Source organism: Haliotis rufescens, unplaced genomic scaffold, assembly GCF_023055435.1.
Source record: "Haliotis rufescens isolate VD_foot unplaced genomic scaffold, xgHalRufe1.0.p SCAF_10, whole genome shotgun sequence".
NCBI lineage: Eukaryota > Metazoa > Mollusca > Gastropoda > Lepetellida > Haliotidae > Haliotis > Haliotis rufescens.
In genome coordinates, this window is record NW_025963780.1 from 13,807,347 (window position 1) to 13,823,119 (window position 15,773).

At 42.0% G+C, this 15,773-nt stretch overlaps 1 protein-coding gene across 9 annotated transcripts in view; it reads left to right on the forward strand.

Moving 5' to 3' along the window:
* LOC124112116 (leucine-rich repeats and immunoglobulin-like domains protein 1) overlaps positions 1-15,773 on the forward strand; it is a 148,373-nt gene that overhangs the window by 105,990 nt on the left and 26,610 nt on the right. For 7 of the 9 annotated variants that reach the window (XM_048386939.1, XM_048386955.1, XM_048386934.1 and 4 more), the window contains 2 exons: positions 6,493-6,635; positions 12,228-12,394. In XM_048386939.1, the coding sequence (XP_048242896.1) occupies positions 6,548-6,635; positions 12,228-12,394 (255 nt within the window). In that variant the 5' untranslated portion in view covers positions 6,493-6,547. Of the gene's footprint in view, positions 1-19; positions 44-552; positions 574-6,492; positions 6,636-12,227; positions 12,395-15,773 lie in introns of those variants that run through there. The other 2 variants (XM_048386962.1, XM_046472092.2) reach the window with 2 other exon arrangements.

The following is a 15,773-nucleotide window of genomic DNA, read 5'->3' on the forward strand; positions in this document are numbered from 1 at the left end:
CATGTAACTGTGGCCAGAGATTCATTTGGTTATTACAGCGATGGTAATTATGGCTAATTGCTTTTGTCACTATGTTTTGATTACTACCTGACATCCCTATTTCTTATATTATATTAGGATACCTCATCAAAAGCAACACTATTTATGAAGGGAGGAGAAACTGCACGACTAAGAATTCTGTAAATATAGGATTGAAGTTTTTCTAAGTAACTGCTCTTCTGGCAAAATTGTTTCATGAACCATGGAATTAAGTCATAGATTTTCAAGATGTAAGTAGACAGTTCCTAGAGACTGAGATGAGTGGTGGTGTCCGGCTTGGATGCATATGTACTGCTGCTGGGGTCTGGAACTGTAGCCAGCACAACTATTCTGTGTATTTCATGCTCTACTCACCACAACAAGTATTGCAGAGGGAATGTCCAATTTATTTGAAATATATGGATGTGACTGCTGTTTCAAGTCCTGATAATTTCCTGAAGTGTCTCAAGAAACAACCAAAATTAGAGAGGACACATGTAAACATGGCCATTTAATCTGTGGCGGGATATAAAGAAATAAGAATTACAAACAATCGTAAGTTTTTGAAGTTGTTGGTTTATTGCATGAAGGTTTGTTTGTACCCCTTTCCTCCCTCCCTTTCTGTCCAGTTGTCAACTATGTTTGATGGGGCCATGGCAGGTGGGCAGTTCATCACTCAACATGGATGGCTCATAATCTTTTTGGAAGACTTAAAATTGCCTCTACCCCTGTTTCATTTATGGACAGGACCATATGCAAAGAATGCTTTGTGGACTGATCCAACTAAGGGTGTGAGGCAGGTGTGGAGGCGTAGACTCCTTCCTGCCAGCAGGGCTGATGGCCAGATGTGGTGGAGACTGATACAAGCTTTCTGTCTGTGTAATGGTTCTGACAGCAGGGTAGGCTATGTTGATGCACACATATGTAGTGTATCAGGTCAACAGGAGGTCGGCTTCATCATCAGAATACCGCTCAAACAAATACTTCAAAATAATACGCACATTGTTCTGAACTGGACTAATGTATCTAGCTTGTGAAATATCCCTATCATATTCGGAGAAGACAGTACAAAACACTCCTCAGAGTAAAGATAAATTTAGGGATCCTGTTGGAAAAAGAACACTTTCTATTCACATAGAGGATTCCTTGAACTTTGGGCACATTACTTGGGGAGAGCAGTAATGTATTCTTTCCCTGAAAGTTGTGTTAAATATGTCAGTATGTACACAGTGTTGTGAGTGTTTCAGTATATGTATACAGTGTTGTGAGGGTGTGTCAGTATATGTGCACAGTGTTGTGAGGGTGTGTCAGTATATGTATAGAGTGTTGTGAGGGTGTGTCAGTATATGTATACAGTGTTATGAGGGTGTGTCAGTATATGTACACAGTGTTGTGAGGGTGTGTCAGTATATGTACACAGTGTTGTGAGGGTGTGTCAGTATATGAACACAGTGTTGTGAGGGTGTGTCAGTATATGTATACAGTGTTGTGAGGGTGTGTCAGTATATGTATACAGTGTTGTGAGGGTGTGTCAGTATATGTACACAGTGTTGTGAGGGTGTGTCAGTATATGAACACAGTGTTGTGAGGGTGTGTCAGTATATGTACACAGTGTTGTGAGGGTGTGTCAGTATATGTATACAGTGTTGTGAAGGTGTGTCAGTATATGTATACAGTGTTGTAAGGGTGTGTCAGTAAATGTACACAGTGTTGTGAGGGTGTGTCAGTATATGAACACAGTGTTGTGAGTGTGTCAGTATATGTATACAGTGTTGTCAGTGTGTCAGTATATGTAAACAGTGTTATGAGGGTGTGTCAGTATATGTACACAGTGTTGTGAGGGTGTGTCAGTATATGTACACAGTGTTGTGAGGGTGTGTCAGTATATGAACACAGTGTTGTGAGGGTGTGTCAGTATATGTATTAAATGTTGTGAGGGTGTGTCAGTATATGTATACAGTGTTGTGAGGGTGTGTCAGTATATGTACACAGTGTTGTGAGGGTGTGTCAGTATATGAACACAGTGTTGTGAGGGTGTGTCAGTATATGAACACAGTGTTGTGACTGTGTCAGTATATGTATACAGTGTTGTGAGGGTGTGTCAGTATATGTACACAGTGTTGTGAGGGTGTGTCAGTATATGAACACAGTGTTGTGAGGGTGTCAGTAAATGTACACAGTGTTGTGAGGGTGTGTCAGTATATGAACACAGTGTTGTGAGTGTGTCAGTATATGTATACAGTGTTGTCAGTGTGTCAGTATATGTATACAGTGTTGTGAGGGTGTGTCAGTATATGTATAGTGTTGTGAGGGTGTGTCAGTATATGTATACAGTGTTGTGAGGGTGTGTCAGTATATGTATACAGTGTTATGAGGGTGTGTCAGTATATGAACACAGTGTTGTGAGGGTGTCAGTAAATGTACACAGTGTTGTGAGTGTGTCAGTATATGTATACAGTGTTGTGAAGGTGTGTCAGTATATGTATACAGTGTTGTGAGGGTGTGTCAGTATATGTACACAGTGTTGTGAGGGTGTGTCAGTATATGAACACAGTGTTGTGAGGGTGTCAGTAAATGTACACAGTGTTGTGAGGGTGTGTCAGTATATGAACACAGTGTTGTGAGTGTGTCAGTAAATGTATACAGTGTTGTCAGTGTGTCAGTATATGTATACAGTGTTGTGAGGGTGTGTCAGTATATGTATACAGTGTTGTGAGGGTGTGTCAGTATATGTATACAGTGTTATGAGGGTGTGTCAGTATATGTATACAGTGTTGTGAGGGTGTGTCAGTATATGTACACAGTGTTGTGAGGGTGTGTCAGTATATGTATACAGTGTTGTGAGGGTGTGTCAGTATATGTATACAGTGTTGTGAGGGTGTGTCAGTATATGTTTACAGTGTTGTGAGGGTGTGTCAGTATATATATATACAGTGTTGTGAGTGTGTCAGTATATGTATACAGTGTTGTGAGTGTGTGAGTATATGTATACAGGGTTGTGAGGGTGTGTGAGTATATGTACACAGTGTTGTGAGGGTGTGTCAGTATATGTATACAGTGTTGTGAGAGTGTGTCAGTATATGTATACAGTGTTGTGAGGGTGTCAGTATATGTATACAGTGTTGTGAGGGTGTGTCAGTATATGTATACAGTGTTGTGAGGGTGTCAGTATATGCAGACAGTGATGTGGGGTGTCAGTATAAGCAGTTTTCTGAAGGTGTGTCAGTATGTGCAGACAATGTTGTGAGTGTGTCAGTATATGCAGACAGTGATGTCGTGTGTCAGTATATGCAGTTTTCTGAAGGTGTGTCAGTATGTGCAGACAGTGTTGTGAGGGTGTGTCAGTATGTGCAGACAGTGATGTGGTGTGTCAGTATATGCAGACAGTATTGTATATGTGTAGTTAGAAATGGCTATTAACATATTTGCTCTAAATAGTTTTGGTTGCATATTATAAGATATGGCCTTGATAACCCATCGGAACTGTATACATTCAATGTCTGAACATTATTGGAGGGTTTTGGTGATAATTTTGACATTCAAGACCTTAACCTTAAATGTTGGTGTAATCATGAGATGATAACACTTTAACCATGGCATATCATTTGCATACAAATGATTATATTTATAGCCCTAAAAGTTTTAGTTGAATGTTTAGTAATTTTTGCCATGAAACAAATGATAATAACAGTAATAAAAAACATTAGAAATGTGTGAAAAAGACCCACTTTATTCATGACAATATATGATGTACATTTTTGTGACCGATATTCATCGCCATCTTCGTCAGACACGTTTAAGTGTCCTTTCAGCATGTAGCACAGGACCAAGAGTTTGCTGGTGTGAACAGTGTCTTTCTGGGGATACTGGGGAAACCAGGGTTGGACATAGTGACTCTCTATGAGCCTATTTGGGAGGAGGATTTGTTGAAGATCAGACAGAACGAATCGGAAGATGAGCCAATTGGCCTTCAAAGGAAGGTTTGGTTGGATCTCATGTAAGGGTTTGGCAGGTGCATAGTTGAAAGTCCACATGACCTCACCCACAATTATTCCCATGTTAAGGTCAACGACATAGGGTGTGTCACAGGTTTAGCACAAACAGTGATGTGACAAAACACTGCTTTGATCTTCATGATTCAAACCAGCCAAATCTAAGCATATATGCCACTGATACTCCTTCCTGTTCTGTTGCTTGATTTAAATTGTTTCTGTTCAAATTACATCCAGAAAATTCTGCCCTTGTCCGAAGACCATAAAGGCTCACAAACATCTCTCGTCACTTGATGATACTTGCACAGGCACTTGGTGATAATCCTACTGTTTGAAATTTGAGGTCGTCATATTAATTTTGATACCTCTTATTTTAAGTTTGACAGTGACATATTTTAAATGCATGTTTCTGATTGGTCAAAATGAAATTGAAATCCAGTAACTAATTCATTCAATGTCTCAAAATTAACATGCATTTTCAAACAAAAAACGTATAAAAACATTTATATATGGATAGACTATGCATCTATACATATGACAATGCCTGCCGATAAACCAGTAGAATTGTTTAAATTAGTTATCATAACAACAGTATATTAAACATGAAACACAATTATGTAAAACAGACACGAATGACTGTGTCAGAGCCACACGATCATAGCTCATAAAAAAGAGCAGTCTCTCCGACACTTTGTGTTGTAAAATGCCAACTCATCTTACACATGTCAGTTTTCAGCAATACTACAGGGTGGTTCTGTTGGCAGTAAGGTTGTGTTAGAAGGCTCAATTCCATAGTAAATCATCATGTTTATGGTGTACATAGTTACAGATCGGGGTTGTCCTGACTTCATGCAACTTGTAAATAGCACTGTCACCGTGAACAACTTTTTGGGCAGCCAGGGTCAATGAAGAGTAACGAAAATAGGTTAGTTTAGCCATGTCAAAGTTTGAAGTGGAGTGATAGTCATTTTGAATACTAGCATGTATTAAAGTATGATACTGGGGAGTTATTCCAAACCTTCTGGTACATAAACACAACTTGATAAATACTACTTCAAAATAACTAAAATAACTGTGATGTAACCAGTTATTTGAGATATGTATTAGTTCTGCATTTTGTGTCACTATTTCTGTAGCCAGCAGCCTTTCACCTCTAAAATAAAATGAAAAATGTATTAAAACTAGTAACGTGTGAGGAATTCAGTGATGTATGTATTGCAGCTGAGTATGAAATATGATACATTGTAAAAGGTGTCTCATGACCGGCATATGAGAAGATTTTGTGAACACTAACCAATGTGATGGAGAGTTAACTTCGGCATATTAGAAATCTAAAACATGCTAAAACATGCTAAACGATTCTGGGGTGTTTAGAGACATTTCAGATAATCATTGGTGATTACATGTGATCACAATTTATTGAATTTTCCAAGTAAATATCTGATAGAGTTAAAAACATACACAGAATAATGCTATGAATGGTGATTTAGTAAAATGACCAGAATAGCTATATAAACGAGGATCCTAGTTTGCTCCTAAAATGGATGATATCACAAAACAGAAAATTATTCGCAGAATTCAAAACTCTGAAGTTTATTTGTGTACATGATGTATGAGCATCATTCGACTCTTGTTCAAAATATGTTTAATTCAAGGCCTCAGTAAAGCTTTTAAAAAGTTTTGTAGTTGACATGTGGAGGACATTTCCAAATTTGAGGCATCAGAGTCCAAAAGGGTGTCCGATGCAATTTCCATATTTTGACTTGTACCATATGTTCCTGTAGTTTTTTTTAGGCGAACTATTGATTTGCCTTTGCATGTAGGGCTAGGATGAGTCCAAACTTAGTACCCGGGTACCTGGGTACCCACCTCCCTATTACCCAACCCTATCCGGGTACCCACTGTAGGTCTTAAGAAATACAAAATGTCCGATTGGGAATTTTTTTTTACCACAGCACTTGCAAAACGTATTTAGATACATGTATTAAATGATCTGGTCATGCATACACTGAAGTTGACTTAAGTTATATCTTTATTCAACCATATGAAAAGTCAGAAGGAATGGGTGCATCGTAAGAAAGAAATGCGAACATTAGTGACTTGTAGTGTAACCATAGAGTTCTAGATAATTTTTGTCATTAAACTATATGTCACATGACTAACCACGGGTCAGGATAGTCCTGTGGGTACCCGGGTCCTACTCAGTACCCTCCCGACCCGGGTACCCGAGTTAACTGTCCCAGCCCTATTTGCATGTGTTTGTGACGGGTGCTACCATAGCGACAGTTTAGCGCTCACTTTTTCGCAAGCACCTGGTATCATCATTATTTGATAGTGATTCATAAACACATTCTCATGATACAGTCAAATTTGTAAAATTGACAAAACATTTCTTGTGGCTTTGGAAAGGGTTGTGTTGCTTTTACTATTGTATGTGTCAGTATATGAACAGTATTGAACACACTGTGTGTCATGTTTTCAGGTGGCTCAAATTATGACCAGATCCTAGCTCCAAGTAACCACAAACAAACCCCAACATGAAATGCAGCAGTGTCATTGCTCTAACAGTCATTCTGGCTATATGTATGTTTGGTGTTGCTGCCAAGAAGAGGAAGAACAAGAAAGGTAAGCACAAAGCTACACATTTCACTTGAACATGACGTTTGGTACCTCCTGAACACATCTGATTTGACCAGGGTGATTTATACAACCTGAACACATCTGACATCTGTTACCTGAACACGTCACTGAAACAGGGAGGTTAGTGCTACCTGAACACGTCACTGAAACAGGGAGGTTATTGCTACCTGAACACATCTCACAGAAACAGGGAGGTTAGTGCTACCTGAACACGTCACAGAAACAGGGAGGTTAGTGCTACCTGAACACGTCACAGAAACAGGGAGGTTAGTGCTACCTGAACACTTCACTGAAACAGGGAGGTTGGTGCTACCTGAACACGTCACTGAAACCGGGAGGTTAGTGCTACCTGAACACATCTCACTGAAACAGGGAGGTTAGTGCTACCTGAACACGTCACAGAAACAGGGAGGTTAGTGCTACCTGAACACATCTCACAGAAACAGGGAGGTTAGTGCTACCTGAACACATTTCACAGAAACAGGGAGGTTAGTGCTACCTGAACACGTCACAGAAACAGGGAGGTTAGTGCTACCTGAACACGTCACTGAAACAGGGAGGTTGGTGCTACCTGAACACGTCACTGAAACAGGGAGGTTAGTGCTACCTGAACACATCTCACTGAAACAGGGAGGTTAGTGCTACCTGAACACGTCACAGAAACAGGGAGGTTAGTGCTACCTGAACACATCTCACAGAAACAGGGAGGTTAGTGCTACCTGAACACATTTCACAGAAACAGGGAGGTTAGTGCTACCTGAACACGTCTCACTGAAACAGGGAGGTTAGTGCTAACGAACACGTCTCACAGAAACAGGGAGGTTATTGCTACCTGAACACATCTCACAGAAACAGGGAGGTTAGTGCTACCTGAACACGTCACTGAAACAGGGAGGTTAGTGCTACCTGAACACATCTCACTGAAACAGGGAGGTTAGTGCTACCTGAAAACGACTTACAGAAACAGGGAGGTTAGTGCTACCTGAACACATCTCACAGAAACAGGGAGGTTAGTGCTACCTGAACACATCTCACTGAAACAGGGAGGTTAGTGCTACCTGAACACGTCACTGAAACAGGGAGGTTAGTGCCACCTGAACACGTCACTGGAACAGGGAGGTTAGTGCCACCTGAACACGTCACTGAAACAGGGAGGTTAGTGCTACCTGAACACGTCACTGAAACAGGGAGGTTAGTGCTACCTGAACACGTCACTGAAACAGGGAGGTTAGTGCCACCTGAACACATCTCACTGAAACAGGGAGGTTAGTGCCACCTGAACACGTCACTGAAACAGGGAAGTTAGTGCTACCTGAACACGTCACTGACACAGGGAGGTTAGTGCCACCTGAACACGTCACTGAAACAGGGAGGTTAGTGCCACCTGAACACGTCACTGACACAGGGAGGTTAGTGCCACCTGAACACGTCACTGACACAGGGAGGTTAGTGCCACCTGAACACGTCACTGAAACAGGGAGGTTAGTGCCACCTGAACACGTCACTGAAACAGGGAGGTTAGTGCTACCTGAACACGTCACTGAAACAGGGAGGTTAGTGCTACCTGAACACGTCACTGAAACAGGGAGGTTAGTGCCACCTGAACACATCTCACTGAAACAGGGAGGTTAGTGCCACCTGAACACGTCACTGAAACAGGGAAGTTAGTGCCACCTGAACACGTCACTGAAACAGGGAGGTTAGTGCCACCTGAACACGTCACTGACACAGGGAGGTTAGTGCCACCTGAACACGTCACTGAAACAGGGAGGTTAGTGCCACCTGAACACGTCACTGAAACAGGGAGGTTAGTGCTACCTGAACACGTCTCACTGAAACAGGGAGGTTATTGCTACCTGAACACATCTCACAGAAACAGGGAGGTTAGTGCTACCTGAACACATCTCACTGAAACAGGGAGGTTAGTGCTACCTGAACACGTCACTGAAACAGGGAGGTTAGTGCCACCTGAACACGTCACTGAAACAGGGAGGTTAGTGCCACCTGAACAGGTCACTGAAACAGGGAGGTTAGTGCTACCTGAACACATTTCACAGAAACAGGGAGGTTAGTGCTACCTCAACACGTCACTGAAACAGGGAGGTTAGTGCTACCTGAACACATCTCACTGAAACAGGGAGGTTAGTGCTACCTGAACACGTCACTGAAACAGGGAGGTTAGTGCCACCTGAACACGTCACTGAAACAGGGAGGTTAGTGCCACCTGAACACGTCACTGAAACAGGGAGGTTAGTGCTACCTGAACACATTTCACAGAAACAGGGAGGTTAGTGCTACCTCAACACGTCACTGAAACAGGGAGGTTAGTGCTACCTGAACACGTCACTGAAACAGGGAGGTTAGTGCTACCTGAACACATCTCACTGAAACAGGGAGGTTAGTGCTACCTGAACACGTCACTGAAACAGGGAGGTTAGTGCTACCTGAACACATCTCACAGAAACAGGGAGGTAAGTGCTACCTGAACACGTCACTGAAACAGGGAGGTTAGTGCTACCTGAACACGTCTCACTGAAACAGGGAGGTTACTGCTACCTGAAAACGACTTACAGAAACAGGGAGGTTAGTGCTACCTGAACACATCTCACAGAAACAGGGAGGTTAGTGCTACCTGAACACATCTCACTGAAACAGGGAGGTTAGTGCTACCTGAACACGTCACTGAAACAGGGAGGTTAGTGCCACCTGAACACGTCACTGAAACAGGGAGGTTAGTGCCACCTGAACACGTCACTGAAACAAGGAGGTTAGTGCTACCTGAACACGTCACTGAAACAGGGAGGTTAGTGCTACCTGAACACGTCACTGAAACAGGGAGGTTAGTGCCACCTGAACACATCTCACTGAAACAGGGAGGTTAGTGCCACCTGAACACGTCACTGAAACAGGGAAGTTAGTGCCACCTGAACACGTCACAGAAACAGGGAGGTTAGTGCCACCTGAACACGTCACTGAAACAGGGAGGTTAGTGCCACCTGAACACGTCACTGAAACAGGGAGGTTAGTGCCACCTGAACACGTCACTGAAACAGGGAGGTTAGTGCTACCTGAACACGTCACTGAAACAGGGAGGTTAGTGCCACCTGAACACATCTCACTGAAACAGGGAGGTTAGTGCCACCTGAACACATCTCACTGAAACAGGGAGGTTACTGCCACCTGAACACATCTCACTGAAACAGGGAGGTTAGTGCCACCTGAACACATCTCACTGAAACAGGGAGGTTAGTGCCACCTGAACACATGTCACTGAAACAGGGAGGTTACTGCCACCTGAACACATGTCACTGAAACAGGGAGGTTACTGCCACCTGAACACATCTCACTGAAACAGGGAGGTTAGTGCCACCTGAACACATCTCACAGAAACAGGGAGGTAAGTGCTTCCTGAACACATCTCACAGAAACAGGGAGGTTAGTGCCACCTGAACACATCTCACTGAAACAGGGAGGTTAGTGCCACCTGAACACATCTCACAGAAACAGGGAGGTTAGTAACACCTGAACACATCTCACAGAAACAGGGAGGTTAGTGCCACCTGAACACATCTCACAGAAACAGGGAGGTTAGTGCCACCTGAACACATCTCACAGAAAAAGGGAGGTTAGTGCCACCTGAACACATCTCACAGAAACAGGGAGGTTATTGCTACCTGAACACATCTCACAGAAAAAGGGAGGTTAGTGCTACCTGAACACATCTCACAGAAACAGGGAGGTTATTGCTACTTGAACACATCTCACAGAAAAAGGGAGGTTAGTGCTACCTGAACACGTCACTGAAACAGGGAGGTTAGTGCCACCTGAACACATCTCACAGAAAAAGGGAGGTTAGTGGTACATGAACACATGTCACTGAAACAGGGAGGTTAGTACCACCTGAACACATCTCACTGAAACAGGGAGGTTATTGCTACCTGAACACATCTCACTGAAACAAGGAGGTCAGTGCCACCTGGACACATGTCACTGAAACAGGGAGGTTGGTGCCACCTGAACACATTTCACAGAAACAGGGAGGTTAGTAACACCTGAACACATCTCACAGAAACAGGGAGGTTAGTGCCACCTGAACACATCTCATAGAAACAGGGAGGTTAGTGCCACCTGAACACATTTCACAGAAACAGGGAGGTTAGTAACACCTGAACACATCTCACTGAATCAGGGAGGTTAGTGCCACCTGAACACATCTCACTGAGACAGGGAGGTTAGTGCTACCTGAACACGTCTCAGTGAAACAGGGAGGTTAGTGCCACCTGAACACATCTCACTGAAACAAGGAGGTTAGTGCCACCTGAACACATCTCACAGAAACAGGGAGGTAAGTGCTTCCTGAACACATCTCACAGAAACAGGGAGGTTAGTGCCACCTGAACACATCTCACAGAAACAGGGAGGTTAGTAACACCTGAACACATCTCACAGAAACAGGGAGGTTAGTGCCACCTGAACACATCTCACAGAAACAGGGAGGTTAGTGCCACCTGAACACATCTCACAGAAAAAGGGAGGTTAGTGCCACCTGAACACATCTCACAGAAACAGGGAGGTTATTGCTACCTGAACACATCTCACAGAAAAAGGGAGGTTAGTGCTACCTGAACACATCTCACAGAAACAGGGAGGTTATTGCTACCTGAACACATCTCACAGAAAAAGGGAGGTTAGTGCTACCTGAACACGTCACTGAAACAGGGAGGTTAGTGCCACCTGAACACATTTCACAGAAAAAGGGAGGTTAGTGCTACATGAACACATGTCACTGAAACAGGGAGGTTAGTACCACCTGAACACATCTCACTGAAACAGGGAGGTTATTGCTACCTGAACACATCTCACTGAAACAAGGAGGTTAGTGCCACCTGAACACATTTCACAGAAAAAGGGAGGTTAGTGCTACATGAACACATGTCACTGAAACAGGGAGGTTAGTACCACCTGAACACATCTCACTGAAACAGGGAGGTTATTGCTACCTGAACACATCTCACTGAAACAAGGAGGTTAGTGCCACCTGAACACATCTCACTGAAACAAGGAGGTTAGTGCCACCTGGACACATGTCACTGAAACAGGGAGGTTAGTGCCACCTGAACACATCTCACAGAAACAGGGAGGTTAGTGCCACTTGAACACATCTCACTGAAACAGGGAGGTTAGTGCCACCTGAACACATCTCACTGAGACAGGGAGGTTAGTGCTACCTGAACACGTCTCAGTGAAACAGGGAGGTTAGTGCCACCTGAACACATCTCACTGAAACAAGGAGGTTAGTGCCACCTGAACACATCTCACAGAAACAGAAGTTATGTGCTTTTTTTTATAAAAATCACACTTTCATATTTTTGTGGCTGAAAAAAAACCAAAAATATATTACTTGGAAAGTACCTAGCTGTTGATAATCAATGCATTAGCATTGCTCTCTAACTGACAAGTTAAGTTTGAGAATCACAAACTGCATATGGCAAATATCCAAGTATTTTGTACTTCCAATAAGTGGAGTTGGAGATGTGCATGGGTATACTGTACAGTGTCATCCTGTCCCTCCCACAGATGGTCAGGCGCCTCGCTGGAAGGGGCGCAAGTCAGAGGAAGACCCTATGCGCTCTGCTTTTGAAGACAGAACACTCAAGCTGGACTGTGCTGCACGAGGGAGACCCAAGCCTAAAGTAACCTGGCACAAAGAGGGCATCAAGCTTACATCTAATGACCAAATAACTGTAAGTAACCCAGACCATCAGAAGGTTCTGGATGCTGTCATGTAGTTTTACTATTGCTGACAGTGGCATCAAATTTTCACTCCAGCTTTAGGACAAGTGTCAGTTTCTATGACATGTAATTTTGTTCTTCTCTAAAAGTAACCAGCCAGTCAAATTATAGGTTGGGGGAAAACAGTTATTCAAACTGACGTTTTTTAACAATTGCAATTTTATGGTCATTTAAAAAACTGACAGAAATTATTATTCCAAGTTAATGATTACTCCACCCTAAACACATTAGTGCAAGTTTAGGCATTTTATTATGCCTTAAAAATTGGAGGTGGTCAAAATAGATTCCTGATTAGTTAAGTCAGAAGGTTAAAAACAATACCTGGCTGCTCTTCTAGCTATTGAAGCAAGTGTCTTTGGGCCAAAACACTTTAAAATACAGAGACACCATTATGATTTGTGTGATAGCTCCTGCAGTGTTACAAGTATATATAGGCCCATGCAGTCTTTTGTAGGCCATTACCTAGATATGTCCCTGTCTCTGTCCCCCATGTCAACCAGTAAGCAACGGCAGCAATTATTGTACAAATACTCTCTTTTATAACATGTATGTTATGGAAATATTAATGATTATTAATATTACGTTGATTATGTTTGTTATTTCAGCTAAATTTAGTACTTCATTTTGACCTAAGAATATATATGCACTGCCAAAATAAACGCAAAACCACAGAAATATAGAGAAATATACGTTAAGAAGATATGTTCCCAATGTGTAACAATTAATGACAAGCTAAAATTCAGTCAAGTATTCCCACAGCGTGTCTCTATTCTAATCACGATATGCTACAAGTGATTTCCAAACCAAATGCTAATCCTGCACGAGACAAATTGTGCTTCTCGTGTCATGGATCTATGACGTCACATGTGATGCGTTCATGAGCATCGGTTCACACAACTTACCAGTATGTTCATTTGTGATTCGAACCAGTCTTAATCTATTGCATATGAGTAAGGTTCATATATTAACCAACATGTATGGTATTCGTGTTTCTTTTGGTGGTGAGTATAAAACAAATCCACAGCCCAAGAAAACCACTCATGTGATGCCTTGTTGCCTTACTTGATGAGATAACACCATATACACCGGTACAACATGGAATGACACCATATATACTGGTACAACATGAAATGACACCATATATACTGGTACAACATGGAATGACACCATATATACCGATACAACATGGAATGACACCATATATACTGGTACAACATGGAATGACACCATATCTCCGGTACAACATGGAATGACACCATATATACTGGTACAACATGGAATGACACCATATATACTGGTACAACATGGAATGACACCATATATACTGGTACAACATGGAATGACACCATATCTCCGGTACAACATGGAATGACACCATATATACTGGTACAACATGGAATGACACCATATACACCGGTACAACATGGAATGACACCATATATACTGGTACAACATGGAATGACACCATATCTCCGGTACAACATGGAATGACACCATATATACTGGTAAAACATGGAATGACACCATATATACTGGTACAACATGGAATGACACCATATATACAGGTACAACAAGGAATGACACTATATACACCGGTACAACATGGAATGACACCATATATACTGGTACAACATGGAATGACACCATATATACTGGTACAACATGAAATGACACCATATATACTGGTACAACATGGAATGACACCATATATACCGATACAACATGGAATGACACCATATATACTGGTACAACATGGAATGACACCATATACACCGGTACAACATGGAATGACACCATATATACTGGTACAACATGGAATGACACCATATCTCCGGTACAACATGGAATGACACCATATATACTGGTAAAACATGGAATGACACCATATATACTGGTACAACATGGAATGACACCATATATACAGGTACAACAAGGAATGACACTATATACACCGGTACAACATGGAATGACACCATATATACTGGTACAACATGGAATGACACCATATATACTGGTACAACATGGAATGACACCATATCTCCGGTACAACATGGAATGACACCATATACACCGGTACAACATGGAATGACACCATATATACTGGTACAACATGGAATGACACCATATCTCCGGTACAACATGGAATGACACCATATATACTGGTAAAACATGGAATGACACCATATATACTGGTACAACATGGAATGACACCATATATACAGGTACAACAAGGAATGACACTACCGTATATCGCTGTGTATAAGGTGACTCCACGTATAAGACGACCCCCCTGTACACGCCTTAAAAATCAACCCAAAATCCTATACTCCGTGTATAAGGCGACCTGGAATGAAACACATCACAAGTCTGACTGATATACCGGTAGAAGATTTAACGTGCTCTGTAGCGTATTTCGCACACGGACATCACAAATCAGTTAGTTAATTACTTTGGAGATTTAATGTGCGCTTTCCGACTGATGCGAATTTCGCACACATCACAAGTGCACACACAAACCTTATATATGCAATAAAAATATGTTTATCTTGCATTGTTTTTTTTCTACAATGATAGGTCGCGTGTGTAACTCCGGCACACGTCGCCATTTTGTGTTTACATGGTACGACACCAAATTGGTGCCCGTAAAATAAAATTCATTTATGAAGTAATAACATATAAGAGACAATGGTGAGTAATTTAATCGCCAATTAACTATGTTGTAACTAACTAGGCTTATGTTTGATTCACATTCAGCGTGTTTATTCCACAATCACTTGTACACACCGTCTCCAACACTTGTTAATACAACTGTAAAAACAGCGGGAATTGATTTCAGCTTCACCGGTTATCACATGTTAGGTCACATGTGCAATATGCAAATGATTACCGGTACTTCCGGCTCTCTACTCACGGATGTTGATTGTTTTACCGTGTCAGCTGGTTTGACAATCTGCATCGAGGAGAGGGTCATTTCAACTTTATTTGCAGAAATTATTAAACTTTATTCAAGGAAAAGAGATACAAATCATGTTTATGTATGGAAATAGTTATTGGAACAGTTATTTAGGACGAAATGCGAAGTTTTATTGTCAAATGCTGGGCTGGCTATCGGACGCCGGTTGACATCGCCAGTGGAAAAAAATGTGAGATCTTCGACTCCGTGTATAAGACGACCCCCCTTCTTAGCCCCCTCATTTTAGGTACGAAAAACTCGCCTTATACACAGCGATATACGGTATATACACCGGTACAACATGGAATGACACCATATATACTGGTACAACATGAAATGACACCATATATACTGGTACAACATGGAATGACACCATA